Consider the following 22,317-nt stretch of genomic DNA (forward strand, 5'->3'; position numbering starts at 1 on the left):
CCGTCCGTTCCTCCAGTCAGCGCTAGAGGATTGGAGAGGTGAGGAATCCCTGTGGGAATTGGTGACCATCACTGTTCTCTGCAGGGAGATGATTGGGAAGTGAGCGAGTGACTGGATGTGTTCGCTCACTTCTCGATATCTAGAGCCGACGTGAGCATTTCAATGTCACACATCAGGTCTAACTATGAGGATGAGTGTAAATCACTCACCTCATAGTTATCCTTTTAAGCCTAATGGAGTGAATTTGTAAAGAGAATACATTTTCAATCCACGCCGCTTTTCCCTCAGATTAACTACGAAGCAGTGAATGTGACATTTAAACATTTACAGGTGGTTAATCATGCCCTGTAATCAAAACTGTTCACCTGCAGTGAATATTTGGTGAATGTCATGCTTAAGCTGATTGTTGCTCCAAGTGTACTAATACAGCTATAAAGTTGCTTACTGTCAATGATGCTTTCTTTACATTAACAGTTAATTTTTCAGGACACCCTTTTGGGGTCTACCCCCTTCATTTACTAAGGAATACAGAAGTGGTTATGGAATGGGAGAACAGGTGAGACTGGGCATAAAATTATTTGATAGTGCTTTAGAAAGCAGAGCTCCACACTCGGTCCCTTTTTTGTCTTGTGTCAACGGACTATAAGCTACAAAAGATAATTCTGCTTGACACAACATACAGCTCCACAATATAGGGCAATTGCCACCAAAGACATTGCTAGTGACTCTGGATGTACTATGTCTGGATTGCCCCATGTCACAGATTCTGATCACCCTCACCAACCTACGAATATACTGCTGAGGATGTTATAGGACTTATTCATTCTCACATACAGCTATTTCTCTTTTGATCATGACTTTTAACGCCAGTGTATGAGTACTCCTATGTGGTAGTAAGATGGCACAACAATATGCTAACTTATAGTAGACCTGAAAGAATTCCTGAATGGGGTAAAACAGATGCCTTTTAGGTACTACTGCTATATTTTATATATTTTATCATATGGGGAAAAACAATATATTTAATGCTTACTACGTTTTACCCTTCTAACAAACTAAATATGGAATATTTTTAAACAACTCTGCATAGGTTAACTGCTCGTTTTGTGTCTAGGTGGTAAAAAAAAAAAAAAAAGTTGTACTCACCCGAAGGAAAAACAATATATTTAATGCTTACTACGTTTTACCCTTCTAACAAACTAAATATGGAATATTTTTAAACAACCCTGCATAGGTTAACTGCTCGTTTTGTGTCTGGGTGGAAAAAAAAAAAAAAAAGTTGTACTCACCCGGACTATTCGAGCTGGCTTGATCTTATGCTGGTCCCTAGAGCCTCCCTCCCCCTCCTGCTGCAGCGGTGTAAGAATCAATAAGTTCTATAAAAGTGTATAAACATGACTGCTGAGGAACATTCAATCTGTGCAGGATATTTCACTGAGATTTAAAACCATGGAGACTCAATGACAACCTTCCAGAAGACTCTCTATGCATTACTGCTTGAAATGGCCGAAAGGCCATTTTGTATTTTGTGGAGGTTAAGTCTTGCGATGTATTTCTCCGTTCAATGTGTCTGGACGGGGGCTGCCGGGGTTATTTCCCATGGGGCGCTTTTGGAAAAAAAAAAACACTTCATGTCATGCTTAATAGTTTAAAAAAAACAAAAAACAGATTTGGACATGCAGCATCGTAAAGGTGAAGAGACCTCAGTTGAGATTGAGCTAGCCAACGCTAACCAACATTTATTGCAACTGCTAGATCAAAACTTTTTTCACAGACCTCCTAAGAATTTGATCATGCAGTTTCAATTGGCATGCACAATTCATCCGTGATCTATTGGGTGTCCCAGTTTTGTCACTGAAATCCTCCAATTCAGTTGGTACGTAACTGACATATATTTTAAGATAAGTGTATGTATAAAGTCACTCGCACTCCTATAGAATTTCAAGTCAAAAATGGTTTATTGACTCGATTGCTATCACATCATATAGCGACGTTTTGGAACAATAGCGGTTCCTTTAGGCAAACAGAATGTTGTTCCGAAAGTCGCTATATAATGTGATAGCAATCGAGTCAATAAACCGTTTTTGATTTGAAATAATGGATTTACTTCCAAAATGTCTATCTTTCAGGCTGTGCTTATTCTCCTGCCAAAATCCTTTTTTTTCAGCTACACTTGCTGATTACTAGGTTCATTGTGCATATATCTATGCCTCGTCTTCGCTATCAGACATTATTAAGGTAGTGGAGAGCGGGGGGGAATGGGTGTTCTGGATTTTGCCATGATAGATAGAAGCAGGAGTTAGTGTTAAAGGGTTCCTAAACACTCAAGTTTTTTTTTGCATATATCTACAGCTAGTAAGCGGTAGATATATGCAAAACGTAAAAAAAAAAAAAAACGCTTTAAAAGTGGTTTAGACTTGCCTGTGTCTTCCCCGCGCGCTCCCGTCCGAAAATCTGAACATTCTCGGGCAGCCGCAAAGCATCTTGGGGCGGGCGCATGCTCAGTTTGGATTTTTGGCCGGGAGACAAGGCGAGACACAAGGTAAGTCTATGGACGCGTGCACCCGCATGCAGACTCCGTGGGACAGGAAGTGCCAGCAAGCACAGAGGAGTCGGCACCGGATCGGAGACCCGCTGGAGAGAAGGGTGAAAACGACAGGAAAGAAGATTGGATTAAGAGACATCATTTTAGGTAAGTGCTTTAACATTCGGGGGAGGGAAAAAAATGTTTGGCTTTAATGTCACTAAGTTGGATCTTCCCCCCTAGAAGCCACACAGAAGAAAGCTTCTGTACTGTGAGCCTCGGCATTGAAAACTATTGATACAGAGAGATGTGTGTGTCTGCCCAGCTGTGAATGGCCATGACAAAAATTCAAAAACACATGGTTGACCCTATTTAAAATAAATGACCACCCTTACAATCATTAGAAAAGTTTTAAACTCCTAGTACAATGAATCAGTTTGACATGTGTAAAGCTGTCTCTTCCACAGAACAAAATTGACAATTATTCAAATGTATTAAAAAACATTGTTGCAGAGACCATTTCAGGGATATCTGATTTTTTTTTTTTTTTAAATGCGTTGTATTTGCTGGACACGTTTTTAGCTCTTATCTTAAGCAACTAATGTATTTAATTAAAATGTATCTTATGTGTGTATCACTCAATCGCTGATTTCATGCTGACCCTGTCCTTCCTTCTGGAGAGTGGCTATTTTTGTTTCCTATGGTCCCGATTTGTGTTGTGAAGTAGACACCGCTCCAAGATCGCTCCTGTGATGGACTACAATCTCATGTTTAGTTACAAATTTGTATTGAGATTGTAGTCCATCACAGGAGTGAGCTTGGAGCAGTGACTACTTTAAAACATACACAAGTATCATGGGGAACAAATGTAGCCACTCCAGAAGGAATGACAGTGTCAGCACCAATTCAGAGATGATTTGAGTATCTATAGCTGAGTGATTTACAAATAAGCTATGTTTTTGTTAATATTTAGGATACTTGAATGTATTAAGATTTAACTCCTGAGTTTAGTGTTACTTTACATTGTACATCTGTGTATGTGTTTCCACTGTAATAGCTTATCTGCTTTTCTGTGCATGCAGGAATAATCAGAATGTTCTTTCTCCTGTCACTTGCTGGAACCTGCTGCTCACACAAGTGAAAAGGGAGAGTCGTAATCATGCCACATTGAGTGACATCTACTTGAACAACATCATACCTCGTTTTGGTCAGGTCAACGAGGATTCAGGGCGTCTATTCAAAAAGGTGAGATTCCAGAACATCATACATCTCTGCACTGTTCGTTTAGTTCCTGAATACTGTTTTATTGCTTTCTCTCTTTTTTTTTTGCTATGTATATGTAATATATTTGCGTGGTAAAATATTTCTGTTACACCTGGGCATTTTGGTGTTTTGAAGGATTTTATTAATTTGGCTTGATTGATAAACTGCAGATAGGCTTGTCAGCTGCATTTAAAGTTTATCTTTACCTCTTTTCACTAAGAATCACATCGGCATGCAGCTCTGCATGCTGATATAAAATCATCTTACATTTATTAGTTAAACATATTTTTTAATTTACTTGCAAATAGAGTTCATCCCCTTCCTGGTTCACTTTGGCACAAATTTATGTAGTTGTGCCCAAGTGATGCATCCTGGGAAGATTACATCAGCAGAGCATTGCTAGGAAATCTCATCTGTAATCTCACGCGATATCTGGGAAAGGCATTTTCCTCACTGGAGATGATGTGCATGGTCACGTGTCCTAGTCACATGTGCAAGAGTTCCAGGAAGTAAAGGAAGATATCTTGCCTGTATTTGTCTGGCTACATGGGCTTCTTTGCCTTCTCCCTGTTCTCTTGGCCTTGAGGGGCTTCAGGGTGATATACTGTATATTGCATGGGCCCTTCATGTTGATCTGTTGGGAGTTCTATAGGCAGTTGAGGTCTTGCTACTGCCTAGTGTCCTACTCCTGTGGTGCTGTTATACTCCAATGGTCAAGATCTAGAGATTGCCGCTGTGTCTTTAAGTGAACGAAAGAGAAATTATTTTTATTTTTTTTTCTTACTCGCCCTGAAATTTTGTTTTTCATTTAAGGACACCGCACCCTTCCCTCTGGTTAATATGTTTGTGGCCGTTTTGCTGTTCTTATACTGGGTTTTAACTAACTCTGCTGCCTCTAGCAGATGGGTGTTTGGCCACCAGCAGGGGCCTCCCCTAGATTGTGCTTTTGTTCCTGAAGATGGCACTATAATCCAATGGTTAAGATCTGGAGATCTTCGTAGTGTCCGTTATTGAACACAGAGAAAAGGATTTTACAGTGAGTTAAAAAAAATCGTAGTTTTGTCTCACAATACAATCAAACAATGGATTAGATTTCATTGTATTTAAGCTATGACGGGATATTGGTGTGGTTTGAATTGACTTTTTGATTTTACAAAATCTTGGTTTAACAGTTGTGCTCAAAAATCAAAAAGTCAATTCAAAAAATTGTAAAATCAAAAAGTCAATTCAAACCACACCAATATCCCGTCATAGCTTAAATACAATGAAATCTAATCCATTGTTTGATCAATTTGGACCACAGTCCATAAGTGTATTTTTTATTTGTCTGTGTGCTGTATTTTCGAGGCGCACTGTAGCAAAATCCATTTCGCATCAAGCTTCCTCAGGAGCCAAAATTGAATAATTTTGGCATGTGAATTAGTCGCTAATTCTCCCTATATCCAAAGGGAACCCCAAAACACGGGTCAAGCGGTCACAGGGGCGACGACACACAAACGGGGACCAAAATAATGTGCCTCCCGTGCCGTATATTGCATTGTTCCTATTTAAAAGGCCAATATTTGTGCACACCAACCCAGCTCGAGCAGAAACACTATAATGCACCATGTAAGTACAGATGCTCCCTCACCAGTTTTGTCTGCAAAGATGGTCGACAGTATAATGCTCTCCCTGCCATCCTAAAGAGATTATAAGAGGAGGAGGTATTAGGCATATGGCGACCACCGGCCATCCTAAAGCAAACTGGGAGTGCGGGTTTCTGTGAGTGCAGGCAATACCTTTTTGTAGGTCCATGGTCGGACTCTTCCCTTCATCTCCCTTCATCTCTGTCATCTTCCCCCTGCTCCCCCTCTGTATTTGCTTACTGCCGTTGACAACGGAGTTTGGCACCATTATGTTTTTCCCCTGCTCATCACTAGGGTTACTGCGCATGTGTGGGCCTCTCATTGCGGTCTTCCAGAGTTTTTTTTCCTGGACATTTTGTCACTGGGGTCTGCGTTCAGTGCACGTGCAGTTGGGCAGTGACGTTTCCGTGACCTCATTGGTAGGCTTATACGGTCATGCGTAGTATCGGGATGCACTTCCTGTTGGTGGAAGTAGTGTCCACTTCGGGGTTGGCTCTCCCTCCTCTCTGCCTCTGCCCATCAGCTCCCTGCAGGTGTGGGGGATATAGGGGTAGGGTATAATGTGCGGTGGGTTATCTTGCTGGCAAAATTGAAACGGAAGGAGTGGGGGTGGGGGCATGGTAGTATTTGTATATCTTGCCATTTGGCCACATCTTCGGGACCTTAAGTTCCAGGATGACATGCTCTCCACTTCAGTGATTATGCTGTATCCCAAGCGAATGGTGCTTAGGCATGCTAGCACCGGGGCCTACGGTATGTGCCGTTTCCCTTTCCTCCCCCCAGTTTGTGCCCTTTCCCTCCTATTGGTGTTGGGTGCAGGGTGATGATTACCCCCAGTGTCCCCTCCCTTTTTTGGGGTGGGGCTAATGCGAGTGCTGGCACAGACACGGGTAAAGTATTTTCTCCCCCCCATTTGAACCTTCAGGGAGTCAGTAGGAAGCACCTCAACTGTGTACCCAGTAGAATTGATGTGTTTGTTATGTGCTATGCGTTCTGTATTAGTGCTAGAGTGGTTAGCACTAAGGGTCCCCGGTTCAAATTCCGGTCAGGACACTATCTGCAAGTTTGCATGTTCTTCCTGTGCTTGCGTGGGTTTCCTGCTACACTCTAAAGACATGCTGGAAGGTTAATTGGCCCTCCTATGTATGCATGTGAGATTGATAGATTGCAAGCTCCTTGAGGGTAGGGACTGATGTGCTAGGGATGTTCAGATACCAGTGCTGATGCTTGGCATTTTCACGAGAACTACTAGGGTTGCAGCTGGGACCAGGCTCTGGGGCTCCACTACTGCCCTGAAAACATTAGTCTGTATTGTTTTAGAAAAACTGTCACATGACAAACTATAAAATGTATTAGTACTTTTATCTGTGAGTATTTGAACAAGTATCAGTACTTGAAACAATGGTATCGGTGCATCCCTATCTATATCATACATTAAAGGAGACCTATGGGGTTAGGGCTTTTCCCCATAGTTCTCCTAAGGGTAACGGGAGGACACAAACAAACTAGCGTCATCCCGTCACCCAAAGCTCAGTATACCGCGAGCCACAGCTCACAGTATACTGAGACGCCGCAGCTGAAACGGATCCCGACAATTATGTCTGGATCTGCCCAGCTGCGTGAGTGACAGCTGGCTCTGCCTATCTAGAGGCAGAGCCAGCTGTACCAGCCCTCTCCCCCATCCGTTCTGCCAGTCAGCGCTGGAGGATCGGAGGGGGGAATCCAGTCCTTCCCCTGTCACGGCTCTTTGCCGTGACAAGATCGAGAAGTGAGCGAACGCCGGTATGTGTAAGCTCACTTCCCAATCTACAGAGCCGACCTGTGACAGTTTCATTGTCACAGGTCGGCTAGAACTATGGTCTCCTGTAAAACCGTTCTCCTTTTAAAACAGGGATTCGCAAATCCCAGGTGCTCTGTATGCTGCTTTAAAAATTTCAGCTGTCTCCTAACCTTTTTGAATTTTTCTCTAGTCTAGTCTTGGAGCTGGAAAAGTATCTATCTGTATATGTGCTTGTATCGAGTTTAGAAATTGGTATCTGAACATCCCTAGAATGTGCAACTGTGTAAAGCGCTGCGTAAATTGTCGGCGCTACATAAATACCTGTAATAAAAAATAGTGTCTAGGAATGGGGAAACCAGCCCACAGACTCGTCTTCAAGGGTGTGTCCTCCATCTGAATAAGATTATTTATCTACAGTTCTGAAACATCCCTAGGGTTATAACTTTACTATGACTATGCTTTTTTTTTTGCTTTTTTTTTTATCCTTCCTAAATTACATCGCAGGGGGCTTCCTGCATCTACTTCCAACATTTTCTAGGTAGATTAAGCAGGAGATTATACTTGCATACTATGTCAATGGGACAACTTCTCATTCTTCTTTATAAGCTTGCTCTACTAGATCTGCCAGTGCCTCTTGGACTTTTAGGCATTAGGTATCTGTGCTGCAAAGTCTTAGTCTGTCACCTGACCACCTGTTCACATGTTCTCTATAATCTGCTAGGTGGTATCAGCTTAGCTGGTTTTTAGAGCAGTTTAGGTCCTGAATAGTACAGTAGACAATAAAAAGGTGTAGAGATAACCGCAAAAGACCAAACACTTTAAGTGGTCCTGTTACAAGCATTAGAAGGGAAGCCTTATGTTCAGTCTCTCTTCCTCTAGCGGTCAGCCCAGGGTATGTGGAAGGCCCTTGTGAAGCTCCTTCAACAGGATATCATCAGTACAATGCTCTTGACTTTACTGGACTTCATAGACTACTTATGGCTTGTACTGACCCACGTGGTTCACCAGCCACTTTTTCGCTTTGTCATTTTTGCTGGGTATTCTACACTTTAGTTTTTTCTTTAGGTGCTATAACAGCCACTATGCCAGCAGTCATTGGACTCTTCTTCTCTCAAGGTCTCTGTAGAAGATCACTCTTAAGAGTCTGTGTCAGGGGTACATATAGCCTACGCATGTCCTTCCAGCTGATGGTTCGGTAAGACTTCCCCTTCCTGGGTGGTCTGTGAACACAACCTCTGCTTGTGCTGCCCTGGTATACACTTCTAGGGTCATTATTGTATGCCATCAGTTGGGACTGAGAGGCTCATTACGGATGGGGGACCTTAAGAGAGTAGTGGTCGTTAAACTTATCCCACCTTAAACGAGAACTATGGGGTTAAGGCTTTTCCCCATCGTTGTCCTTAGGGTAACGGGAGGACACAAACTAGCGTCCTCCCGTCACCCCAGGCTCAGCTACAGCTTGCGGTATACTGAGAAGCTGAAGCGGATCCCGACAATTGTGCTGGGATCCGCCCAGCTGCGGGACTGACAGCGGGCTCTGCCTATCTACCCGCCCCTCCCCCGTTCGTTCCGCCAGTCAGCGCTGGAGGATCGGAGCGGGGAGGGGGGGAATCCAGCTCCTCCCCTGTCACAGCAGAGAGCCGTGAAAGGATCAAGAGGTGAGCGAACGCCGGTATGTGTTCGCTCACCTCCCAATCTACTGAGCCTACATGTGACCGTCTCATTGTCACAGATCGGCTAGAACTATGAGGTGAGTGAAAAGCACTCATCTCATAGTTCTCCTTTAAACAAATGTTAACCCTGGCCCTAGCCCTTACCCTAACTCTAGCCATTACTTTAACTCTAAGACTAGCCTAACCCCATCCTAGGTCTAACTCTAGCCCTAACCCTACCTAACTCTTACCAAGGGGCACGTGGCTTACAATCTAGTATTTTTTTCAGACAGACTCAACTGTTTGGCATCATCTAGGGGGCACTTTACCTGAGATTATCTGGACGGTAGCTGTTTGGGCATCCTTTTTGTTTTTTCCCTCCCACATAAGGGGGATGAGTATGTGATGGCAGCCGATCTCAGCAGTGTCCATACAGTACAGCGAGTATGATGCCTGAGTTAGGATGTTTTCCCTCACTTGATTGGTAAGTGGGAGCTTCCAAAGGTGAATCGATTTTGAGGTGTACTACAACTAGTAGCTTTTGATTCCAGCTTTAGAATTTTGTTGCTGCCACAATGCATGGGGGGAATTTATAAAAACTGGAGCAGACAGACTAGAGCAGTTGCCTATGGCAACCAATCAGCATCTCTTCTGTTTGCTCAGGTAAGATTTAGAAATGAGACAGAGAAGCTAATTGGTTGCAGTGCAAATCTGCTCTGGATTTGGTCTGTTCCAGTTTTTTGATAAGTTCGCCCCACAGTATGTTGATGCATAAAACTCATGCAATGGTCGTAAAACCATGTGGCTTATTATATAGCACGTAGTCTTGGAAATTATAATGTTTGTGTTCATATTTTATTCTCTATTGAATACACGAGAGCCTATTTCAGTTTTGAAAGGAGAGTATAAAGAGTACCTGCACTGCTTCCTGAAAACCGACAAACTCTTTTATAGAAGAGAATTTGTTTTGAAGAGAATTCGGTATTCCGTTTCTGGGGGAGGCAAGAACTGTCAACATTTTTTTACAGGCCTCTCTGGTAGGTAACAGATGGCATGTTGACTTCCTGGAGGGGGTGATATGGACAATAGGCTGGTGAGGGTTGAGATTTGATTTTTAGCTTTTTATTTGGGAGAATAAATGCTTCATATAAAACAAATTCTAAATTGCTTACATATTGCAATTTTCTTTCTACTTCTTGGTAAGATAGACCTTCTAATCTTTGTCTTTTGTAAGTCTTTTTACGTATTTTAAAGTTTGTGATTAAACTGTCCGCTATATTGCATTTCTTTGTCTTGGCAGAGTAAAGAAATTGGGTTACAACTGCAGGAGGACCTTATGAAAGTGCTAAATGAGCTGTATACGGTAAGTGTGTTTTTTTTTTTTTTTTTGTTTTTTTTTTTTGCATTATGGTTACCAATTCCTACAGTGTTACTTTACAAAAAGAATTGCATACATTCTCAGTAATGATCTGACAGAGTAAATTCTTGCAGCACACCGTTAATATTACTCTTTTTCTTTGCTGTTTTCTCTACCACACCTAGAAGTAAATAACAATAAAAAAAATATTTTTATATTTTTATCTAATTGGCAGAGTATATAACATATTGCATGCATCGGTCACATGTCTGTACTGCCTGTTTACATGCTCTTGCCATGACCTTTTGTATGTCTATTACAGCCTTTTTTTCTTCCCTTGTGGCATGTAACTCTGTGGACAGCTAGGCAGCTATATTAAACACGTAAATGCTTCAATATATCAGAAGAAACCTAAAGATAAAGAACACTTCTCTACAAATGCATTGTATACAATAAGCAATGAGGGCTTACTTACACTGTTCCTGGATGGAAAGCTAACCCACTGCAGGACCCTAAGCTAAAACTAAAAATTTGCATTGCTTAACTAAATACACAACGCACATCAAGATAACAGTGTAGACCCATAAGGATAAGTAATGTCCCAGGCTTTGATTTTAGGAGAATGAACACTGGGCATCTGAAAATGCAGGCAGGGTCTCCTGACTTTTGTGAAGCATCTTCCTCGTATGCTTTTCCTGTTGAACAAAAGCCTGCTATGACTATTAATTAGCAGATGGCAGTGATGAATGCTAAATGTGCAGTATAAATGTTCCATATTACTATATTGCACAATGGGCAGTATGGGTGTGCCGCCTCACTTCCACAATACTAAAGAACACCGGAAACGCATATAAGCAGAGGTTAGCTGTGTTGAAAATTGCATGTCAAAAGGAATCCGATTTAGGCAGATGTAGTTATATGCACATTTTCACTTGGGTGAAGGGAGGGTTTTACTGACGGGTACAGAGGCTTTGGGGTGGGGAGACTTGGCAGGAAATGCTAAGGTTTGCATATTACTACTGCCTATAGCTGTGGACATATTGATAATTTTCTGATTTTCACTGAAGATACCCAAAGGTTATGCATTTATTTTTCCATGAAGAAATGTAATTAAATTTAAACAACAAGAAAGCAAGTCTCAACATGTACATGGCATAACAAGGAGACCTGTAAAATGAGAGTAGGAGGGTGAACTGTTACATTCCAGAGTCAGAAACTAGCAGATACCAGCTGAAATTCCACATAAATTAAACGTTAAATGAAAAGAGATTTAACAATAATGGTTTGAGCAAGTAGGAGCTATTGGTATAGCCCTTGCATGAGAACAAAGTAGACATTGTTAGAACAATAGGAAAGTAATGAAAAGGACAGGAGGGTGAAAGCAACAAGGGAATGGGCATAGAAAGATGTAATAGAAAGAGAGAATGGATAGATGGCTAGAAAAGCAAATCAAGGGAAGGAAGAAAAAAAAAATCTGAAATGAAACCGGACATGATCAACGAAATCACCACCATGATAGTCAGTTATGAGACAGGGCAACAAGTCCTGAACAGATCACAGGGATGGCAGCAGAATCAAGCAAGTGAGTCAGTGTTTGGGTGTAAGCTAAAGTAGTCTTACAATAGAACCAACAAGCCCATGTAAAGGGTGTATGGAGCTCTATCGTTGGCAATATGAATCAATTCCTCCATCTCAGCAAATTTTTTTTTCTACAATACCAGTGGCTACGTGAGGGTTGGCAAGCTGACTTTTAAAAGACAGGGATAACTTATTTTTGCTGTATTCAAGACATGAATAACAGTGTTTCCTGTATTTACAGTATGTGGGGGGGCTTTGTTGTGATGTAACAGGGCAATTACAGGCAAAAGGGTCGGAGTTTCCATAGTGATGTAAAACTGAGGTGTTTTTCCTACCAGTTTTCCAGAAATGTTCTCTGATTTGACAAGTCCAACAGACATGCAGAAATGTGCCAACTTCCTCTTGGTACGTACCTTGAAGTTGTTCACTTAAGGTAATCATATTCCTATTCCTCGTCTGAAAAAGTGAGGTTCAGATCACTTTCTCATGTGATCCTCATATGGTCTGTTTCTGGGCTTGTAGGGGTAAGGATAAGTTGGCATAAAGTGGAAATTGAGTGTGGCTGAGGGGATGTAACGGTGCAAAGGGTCTTGATTGGAATGAGGTCTCTATTACAGCTACCACAAGAGGACGGTTTGATAATGCAATGGCGAAGTTGCAAGTAAGAACAAATAGAAAGCACTTTAGAATCTGAGATTTCGGATAAGTGCTCCTGGGGTTGAGAAAAGGTGTAGTGTATTGCACGTGGGCTTGCAAATTTGCATTGTAGGGTAGTGGCACATCATGGTTGGAAAAGACTTCTAAGAAATCCACGGTGAGAGATGCAAAGATACTGAAGACCTAGCCTGTTCAAGGGTTACCCACTATTTTAGGGAATCATGTATGTTCCAGTTAACAAGTCTGGTAAGGTAACAAGTCCAATAATACTTTTCCATGTTGCAGAGCCCACTGCCACCCCTGTGTTGCAATGCAGTGAAAGTCTTTAGAGCCAGTCTAGGGGCTTTATTTCACCATATACCGTAGTGGAAAAGTTTGCGTGCAAGAGAAGAAACTTTTGGGCGCATGCATCAGGAGTGTTTGTTGGAGGTAGAGGATCCTAGGAGCTATGTTTATCTTTAATATTGCTGATCTACCAAGCCACAAAAAAAATCAGCTAATTCCAGTGTGAGAGGTCGAATTTTATTGGTGGAAAGCGCTTTGCAAAGTTTAGGTGATAAGGTTGGAGAGGTCTGCTGACCGCTGAATACCAAACATGTAACACAAGAGGATTTCCAAGTGAAAGAAAGTTTTCTGACATTCCCGAACAATGAAGGGCGACAGATATTTTGCATAAAAAATGTTCTATAATGAATCCTAAAATTAGAGAGGTTTGGAAAGTTTTCCAGGGTAGGAGGAGAAATTTGTGGCCAAGAAAGAATCGGCAGCAGGTAATCGGCAAAAGCCTCCAGCTTGTACTCATGGCCGACTGCGGGAGCGTGTATGCTAGGTTTGGCACGAATATAGAGCAAGACAGGTTCTAGAGTTATAAGCTCAGAGGGCATCCCTGTCTTGTACCATTGCAGAGGGAGAAGATGTCTTGACAGGTGCTTAATTATCTGAATGCTGGCTCGGGAGTATAGTATAGAGCAAGAACTCTAGCCAGCATTATCGCTTTAATGCCCAAATGGCAGGGGACTGCTTCCATATAGTCTTGGGTCACTCCTTTTGAATGCCTTTTTAGTATCTGTAGATAAAAAAAAACTGTTACAAGCCCAGTTCACTATGTTTAGTGCCCATATTGTGTTGTCTCGGGTTTCACAGCCTGAGATAAGGCCTGCTTTGTCTTGACCTATTAAAAAGGGTGATTGGACGGTTTGCCAACATTTTTGCATAGAGCTTTAGATCCACATTTAAAGGAGAATTATGAGGCGAGTGATTTTCACTCAGCCTCATAATATGAGCCGACCTGTGACAATGAAACTGTCATAGGTCGGCTCAGTAGATCGGGAAGTGAGCGAACACATACCGTCGCCCAGTCACTTCTCGATCTATCCGTGCAGAGAGCTGTGACTGTCACTCACGGCTCCCTGCAGGGATTCACCCCCTCCCCTGTCCGATCCTCCAGCGCTGACTGGCGGAACGGATGGGGGAGAGGGCGGGTACAGCTAGCTCTGCCTGTAGGTAGACAGTGCCAGCTGTCACTCACGCAGCTGGGTGGATCCAGACTGGGTGGTATACTGGGTGGTATACTGAGCTTTGGGTGACGGAGGAAGTTGGTTTGTGTCCTCCCGTTACGCTTAGGAGAACTATGGGGAAAACCACTAACCCCATAGTACTCCTTTTAAGCAAGGAAATTTGAGATCACAGTGAAAGGTGTTTTCAGAAGAGAGATGAGTGACCATCTTCCAAAGAATTAAAAGTAAACTAAAACAGACAAAACACACATGAACAAGTTTTGTACTAGGCTGGGAGCTGTTTGAATGCCAAGTGCAGCTACTCTCCTGTGACTGGGTTTTCAAATTTATGATGCCTTTTCTGGCAGGATAGCGAGGAGCTAAAAGATTGTAAAAACCACCGAAGACTAAGCTGGCTAACAGAGAGGGGATGTAGGTGCCTATGGTTTAGGTTTTTTTGTAATATTTTCTGAATTGGTTGGCAATATCCTCTTATAGTGGAGAGCCGTTCTGGTCCCATATACTTGACTGTGCAGGAGGCCTGTGCTGCCCAGAGCTCCCTAGCTAAAAACTCTGCTTTTATTGCCAAGTTCATAGAAAAATTTGCTAGAAAGGGTAAAAGCCTCTTGATACAAGAGTAAACTTCCTTTTGCTTTTTTGAGGAGCACAGGGCGATCAGGCTCTAAGGCCCGTTTCACACCTGGGCGTTTTGTAGCGTGCTGCTACGCTCTGCTAAACGCTCAAACACCGAAATCCCATTATTTCCTATGGGTATGGTTCACACCTGGGCGTATTACAGGCCGTATGAACGTGCTACAGAACGCCCTACGCCCAAAGAAGTACAGGAGCTTCTTTGGGGCGTTTTTGTCACGCGTTTCCATTGGGATACAGCCAAGTAGCCCACGGAAACACGTGTTTGTCGTGCGTTTTTTTTACAGCGAATCGTGCAACACGAAACACGCGACAAGCGCGCTTATTCGATACGCCTAGGTGTGAACTCAGCCTTAGTCTTTATCAGACACAGGTTTTTAGCGTGCCTGCTCGAAGACCTTTTAATCTGGTTAGTCAGGTCAGCAATTTTAATTTGCTTAGATTTCTTCAAATGAGTAGTTCCATTGAGTAGTGTTGCACAACATTTGTGCTCTTCCCAAATGGTTGTTCTATACATCCGGAGTAGAATCAGAGAGCATGTGTGAAGAGTCCACAATAGCTGGGTCCTCAATGAAAAGGAATTTAGACACCAAGATTTAGATTGCGGCAAATCACAAACATTCTTAGGTCAGCTAATGTGGTTGACCACAAACGTAATGAGTATCCAGCGTCTCATAAGCCAGTGATAGGACATAATTTCATCACTAAAAGAGCATCTCTAGGTAGGGTAGTGAGTATAAGCACCTCCCTGGAGTCTTAACAGAATTAAATGCAACAGCAAAGCCATTGTTTACAGAGAGCTGCCATGGGCAATAATATAGATTTGAAATGGGTGTCGGAAAAAGAACTAAGAGAATGTTCCTACCTAGTGGGTTATGTGACTTTGCCCTAGTTTAACAATACAGCTAATAAACAACAAATTATTCATTTTCGAAATGGGGTGGGAAAATACACAAAGGAAAGAGGGAACCACACAGTCTTAGACCAAGATGTGAGACCAGGGCAGTCAAGGAACCACTGACTGGCACAGAAAGCAGGCTTTAAGATGAGTATTGAGAGGAAAAAGCTTCTGTTGCATTTTCGGTGTGTCCGTACTCTGCAATGTCTCTTCGCACTGCCTAGGAGACATGTTGTTCAGACTATACTTGGCTTGCTGTCTCTCAGGCTTGGGTATTGTATACCATCTGTACACTGATTGTAACTTAAACATATAGTATTACAGTTGGACCAAAATCATAGGCTCGATAAAGTCTGCTTGTGTACATTCCCAAAATTGGCAATTAAAATGTAGAAATCTATCATCACTTAGGTCCTCATTTATACATAAGATCTATATAATAATGCCCTATTAAAATCATTAGTAGTATTAATAAGGCTTCTAACAGAGAAATTGGTGAGTGGGTTAGTAGCTTTTGTGGTTTCATTGGTTATGAAGGGGCATATTTTGGAGGTGTTAGAGGTGAAGGCAGAAGGATTTGGATGTGGGGCTGAAAGGTGAGAGCAGAGTCTAGGATTACACATAGCGCCTTGGCATGGGCAGAGGGATAGTTTCTGCTATCAATCTCCATAGAAAGGTTAAGGAAGGGGACACGGGGGAGGAAAAAATTATGCTCAGTTTTTAAAAGATTGAGCTTTAAGAAGTGGTGTGACATCCAAATTGATATGTTAGTAAATCAGTGATGTACAAGGACTGCAAAGGGGTGAGTTGTGGAGTGAAGAGATGTATAATTATGCATCATCAGCATAAAGATGTTGTTGGAAGCCATGCAAGGTTATCAACTGATCAAGGGAGGAGGTGTATGTGGATAGAGAAAAGAAGGGGTCCAAAGACTGATCCTTGGGCAGGGGACCCCTGTGGAGAGAGGAGAGGTGGATTTTTAGGTGACGCTAAAGGAGTGCTTGGATAAGTAGGAGGAGAACCATGAGAGAGCAGAGCCTTGAAGGCATCTGAATGGAGGTTTTTTTTTTTTTTTTTTTTGAAGAGGAGCAGGTGGTCAGCTGTGTCAAAAGCAGCAAAAAGGTCTAATAGCAAGAATAAAGAGTAGTGGCCATTGTTTTTAGCAGCCAGTAAGTCAGTTTGAGGAGGGCAGTTTCAGTGGAGTGTTGTGGGCGAAAGCCAGACTAAGGGGTAGTCATCAGTGAGGTAGCAGCTTAGGCAATTGTAGATTAGGAGTTTGGAGGTAAATGATTAAACATGGAGGGGAAGATTAAACATGTGAGTAAGAGTGTAGTATAGAGCAAGAGGGTGAGAGAACAGTTTCAGAAAACAGAGCTGCAATAAGACAGCACTTACAATCACTAAAGCAAAGTATGTGTGTTGCATACTACAGTGTGTGAGGCATGAGCAGCAGTATTGTGAATTCATCACAGGTCATCAACCTGTGATACATACATCAGGAGAACCCCTGAAGGTTATAGTTAGTAGTAAAATTAGGTTTACCATACCCATAAGGATACACTTATTGGTATACACTGGTACAAAGGGTAAAGGTACAGTTCAAAGAGCAGACCTGAACAGAACACTAGGTTTCGACTTGGGGGTGTCGGTCACAGTTTTGTGCAGGCTTGGGCAAGCTGGATTCACACCAAGACCCTCTACACATCACTGATCACAAGGCATAAATTAAGTATGTAATCCTTTTCTATTGCTGCAGACATATCACTAAAGGCAGAACTCTGCTGTGAGTTTTATGCATAAAGTAAGGATCCCATAAACACAGCAGTTATAATAAACGGTCTTGCACAGCCCAAGCTCAGTTGGGATAAAGTAACCTCATTCAAAGTAATTTTCAGTTTCGGCCTGACAAAATAATGCTGCGGGAGGTGCGATGCAGTGCCATTCGTTTTAATGGCACCTCAAATGCGCCTCCCACCCACGGTGTGATCGCCCGCACTGTAACGCACGGTAATGCAGTGCATTCCAGTGCAGTGCAATCGAAAAATTGTGCATGCAGTTTTTTTCTGAACTTTTAATTTTTAAGGATGGTATCTATTTTTTTATTTGTATACGATTTTTAATCCAAAAAATAATTTGGCCAACTAATCGATTAAAAAAAAAAATCAATAGTTGCAGGCCTAGTTACCAGTGAGCACGGATACAGACAAAAATGCTTCCTCTCTTCCCTAAAGTTCCCTTCTCCCTGCCCTTCCACATCCAAGACTTTTTGTGAAGCAAGGAGTGTGAGAGAGAATGCTGAGAAGTATTTTTTTGTGTATGTAGCTGTGGCATATCAGCCTCTTCCCCCTAGATCTCAAGTATTCCACTGAAAACATCACAAAATGTAAAAAGATAGGAAACCGCAAATTCTTTTCAGGTTTCCTTGTAGAATGTCTGTGCAAGCAATCACAATCTCATGCCTGCGTTTTTGTTGCTATTACTGGAATCCAGCTTTCATTTTTGTCACTTATAGGTCACTGGAATTAAGCTTTAATAGCTTAAAATTGAAGAAAAGATTTTCCCTTTTTATACCATTGTGCATTTATCATGGTGGTTAATTATCCATTATTATGTTTGATGAAGAGCGACTTTGTATTGGACATTTTTTGAGGTTTAGATTTTTAAATTCAGTTTTTGTTTTAAATCGGCAATTTTTGGCAGTTGCTTCAGTTAGTAAAGGCATTTAAATAACAATTTATTTCTCTTGGATATACAATGACTGCAATGATTATCAGAATGGGTACTTGTCTCTTTCAGGTGATGAAGACGTATCACATGTATAATGCAGATAGCATATCTGCACAAACTAAACTTAAAGACGCAGAAAAACAGGAAGAAAAACAGATGAGTCGATCAGTGCGACAAGAAGATCGCCAGACTCCTCGTTCCCCTGACACGACAACCAGCGTCCGCTTAGATGAAAAACACATAAGGCGCAGCTCAGTTAGAAAAATTGAGAAAATGAAGGAGAAGGTGAGCTATTTAATTACTATATACACATTTATTATCTTTGTGAACCACCGAGTTCATTACTGCAGTTTTGTTAACTCGCCCGACATTTCAAGGTGGCGTTCTGGTCTCCTGAATGTTTAACAATCTCCTGCAGTCTGCCCACCAAAAAATTACTTTGGTTTTAGTTGGACTTTTCCAAGTTTTAAAAGGTTTTTGAAAGTTTTTTTTTTTTTTTTTACTGGCCCTAAGATTTGCCACACTGGAAAAGTCTGCTACTGAGGCCCATGTAACTTTCTGTCTGCAGAGGCTAGGTACCACGCAATCCTCTAACATTAATGTGGCACAGTCAAAGTGGCTATAGAATAGGGAGCAGGGGGTCTGAGGTTACAGTGTTAATGCTAAGGGGGCTAAGAAACAGTTATAAATAAGTATGTGTATTTAGTAATGCCGGTCAGAAAAAGAACACTAGACTTTAGTTGTATTTAACATTTATATACCCATAAACCCATCTTGCAAACACTAAAAACTCTGTGAACAGAAAGATAAGCTATGCAATATGAGCACTCCATGAAGTGTTAGTTACTGGACATGTCCCATCTCGTTGGGTTATGCAAGAAGAGAGAAAGTTTGGAAGGGGGACTCAAAAGGAGGAGGTATGGAAGAGGGCGGGACAGGTACAGCTGAGAGCATTTTTTTTTTTTGGAACAGGAGGGGCAAGCTAGGCAGTAGAGTACAGGGGATGCACTCTATATGCAAGGCTGTACATTACACACTCCTGACTACTGCACTCTGTATACAGGGCTATAAGTTACATAAACTTGACCACTACTGTATGTATGCTGAGACTTCAATGGTGAGAGTAGTGCCACACATATCCCTGTACCGACAATGCAGCAGTCGGGAGTATGTGCTGTGTACATAGTGCAGTGTTCAGAAGTGTGTGAATCCTACAGAATCCCTGACTTTGTGCAAGTGCAAGAATTGATGCTGGTTTGAAGGCAAAGACAAGTCACACCAAACATTGATTGAAATTCGATATTTCTTCTGTTAACTCTGATATATATCGTTGAAACCATTCTTAACAGCATTTTTTCACACCGGCCTAAAACTTTTGCACACTACTGTATGTCACAGAAACATATTGCAGCGGTCAGGATAACATGCAGTGTACATTACATATTCCTTCCACCATGCTCTGTACACTAAGTTGTATGCTGCATACCCCTTACAGTTGCTTGTTACATACTTATGACCATTGCACTCTGTGTGCTGTACTGTATGTCACATATTCTTGACTACAGAACTTTGTACTATTTTTATTAACCTCTTCTTTAACGTAGCATTAAACTCTCAAACATGTTTACAGTAAGGAATCCAGATCAAATAAATATACATTGCTCAGCAAAGTATTTAATTTTTGGCCAAGCACTTAATCATGTTTCTGAGCAGCTGGCTCCAGCTCTCTTAGCTTGGTTTCCCTGAACATTCTGACTAGTACAAGATCACAAATGGGACAAATTTTTTCTAACCATGAACGCTGATGAAAAGTGGGATGGTTTTAAGAATACTTTACATAATGCTATTACCAAGTGCATAACATTGGGTAACAAAAATAAAAGATCGAGAGCTAAGCCTTCATGGCTAAATAAAATGGTAAGACAACACATCAAAGAAAAGAAGCTGGCATTTAAAAAATAGAAGATGGAGGGGACTGCATTGGCATTCCAGAGCTACAAGGAATGCAATATGAGATGTAAACGTGAAATCCGTCATCAATTACATTGGTCTAAGGTCGAGAGTGGCGTGCCTCGGGATTCTGTGCTAGACCCAATACTGTTTAACCTGTTTATTAATGATATCGGGGAGGGTGTTAATATTCATGTTTCTGTGTTTTGCAGATGATACTAAAATTGGGAGGGTAATAGATGCAGACTTAGACATTATAACATTACAGGAGGACCTAGATAAAATAGGAGAGTGGGCAACTATGTGGCAGATGATGTTTAATGTTGAAAAATGTAAAGTAATTCATTTTGGGGTTAAAAACAGGCAAGCGGAATACATATTAATGGGAACTCCACTAGGGAAGCCAGAAATGGAAAAAGATTTGGCTGTTCTAGTAGACCACAGATTGAATAACAGCACACAATGCCAGCCTGCGGCAAACAAAGCGAACAGAGTACTCTCTTACATTAAAGGAGAACTATGAGATGAGTGATTTCCACTCACCTCATAGTTCTAAGCCGACCTGTGACAATGAGACTGTCGCAGGTCGGCTCAGTAGATCGGGAGGTGAGGGAACACATACCGGGTTCACTCACCTCTCGATCCTGTCACGGCTCTCTGCGGGGGGGGCTGGATTCCCCTCTCCCCGCTCCGATCTGCCAGCGCTGACTGGCGGAACGGACGGGGGAGGGGGCGGGTACAGCTGGCTCTGCCTCTAGGTAGGCAGAGCCAGCTGTCACTCTGCTGGGCGGATCCCGTCATCTACGTCGGGATCCGCTCCAGGTGCGGCGTCTCGGTATACCGTGAGCTGTAGCTCGCTGTATACTGAGCTTAGTGTAACGGGAGGACGCTAGTTTGTGTCCTCCCTTTACCCTAAGGAGAACTATGGAGAAAAACACTGACCCCATAGTTCTCCTTTTAAAAAAGAAATATACTGTAGAGACAAAGCAATCCTTTTGCCACTGTATATATGTCTGGTTCGGCCTCCTCCTTTAAATATGTGGTTTCACTTTTGGTCACCAGTCCACAGGAAGGATGTCCTTAAGCAGGAGAGAGTCCACAGAAGAGCATCAAAACGAATTAAGGGGATGGAAGATCTTAGCTATGAGACAAGGTTGCTAAATTTAAACTTGTTCACACTGGAGGTGAGGCGATTTAAGAGGGGACATCAATTTGATGTACAAAAAGTTTAAAGTTTTTATTGCCGATGTTGCCATTACTACTACTGTAAACTCCCTAACAAAGACTAGAGACCACCACCTAAAATTGGTGGAGAAAAGATTTAACCACAAGGGGCCCAGGGGCTTCTTTTCAATCACTGGTTACATTTTGGTTTTCATGGACCAGCTGATTCTGCAGGAAACAAACTTGTAAACATGAAGGACCAGCATCCATTTTTTTATTGATGTAATCAGCATTTAAAATGGCTTAAGACACAGACGTTAGTTCTCCAAGAGAAATGGGATTGAAGGTGGCACCACAGTACAGATGAGCCAGCCAAACCGCATGGCGGCGGTTTCCTAATTGGCCGGGAAGCTGGCTCCATGCTAGCAGAAGTGCCAGTATCAGCGAGCACTGAAAGATAAATATCAGTACTTCATACAGAAAAACTGTTATCGGTGCATCCCTGATAAATTCTAGAATAGGTAGTTTGAGCATACAAGAAATGTGTATAATCTTTTGTGGAGGGGTTCTTCTCCTGCCTGATGAAATTCACCAAAGCCTGGGAATGTAGTAGTTTAGCTAGCTATGTAGCTGCTTTTGGGGGATGCTTTAACTTTGATCTCTGTAAGTTAGAGCAATATTTGAATCACCTGCACATATAATTGTGCCGTTCATATGGGGTCTAAGATCCCGTAGCATAGTAGAAAAAAAAAAAAAGGACCTGAGAACTGTTAGGAGCATAATAGGATATTAAAGTGATCAGATTGTCTTCAATACAGTGGCGTAACAACCGGGGGGGCACTTGCCCCGGGCGCAGGACTGAGGGGGGGCGCCGTCACGACCCCCGCTAAACGAAGCCATGGCTCCCTCTCTCTGACACGATCACCCGGCTGTCATCGGGCGGCCGCTCGCTCTTCCGAGGCCACTGCGAGCGGCCCTCTACAGTGCCTGATTGG

At 42.2% G+C, this 22,317-nt stretch overlaps 1 protein-coding gene across 1 annotated transcript in view; it reads left to right on the plus strand.

Annotated features, from left to right (window-relative positions):
- The window catches only part of SRGAP2 (SLIT-ROBO Rho GTPase activating protein 2), a 100,286-nt gene that overhangs the window by 16,619 nt on the left and 61,350 nt on the right, over positions 1-22,317 (plus strand). The window contains exons 3-5 of the mRNA XM_018576830.1: positions 3,607-3,769; positions 10,145-10,207; positions 18,278-18,493. Coding sequence (XP_018432332.1) covers positions 3,607-3,769; positions 10,145-10,207; positions 18,278-18,493 — 442 coding nt within the window. The remainder of the gene's footprint in view (positions 1-3,606; positions 3,770-10,144; positions 10,208-18,277; positions 18,494-22,317) is intronic.

Source organism: Nanorana parkeri, unplaced genomic scaffold (assembly GCF_000935625.1).
Source record: "Nanorana parkeri isolate BGI_ZX_2015 unplaced genomic scaffold, ASM93562v1 scaffold77, whole genome shotgun sequence".
Lineage (NCBI taxonomy): Eukaryota > Metazoa > Chordata > Amphibia > Anura > Dicroglossidae > Nanorana > Nanorana parkeri.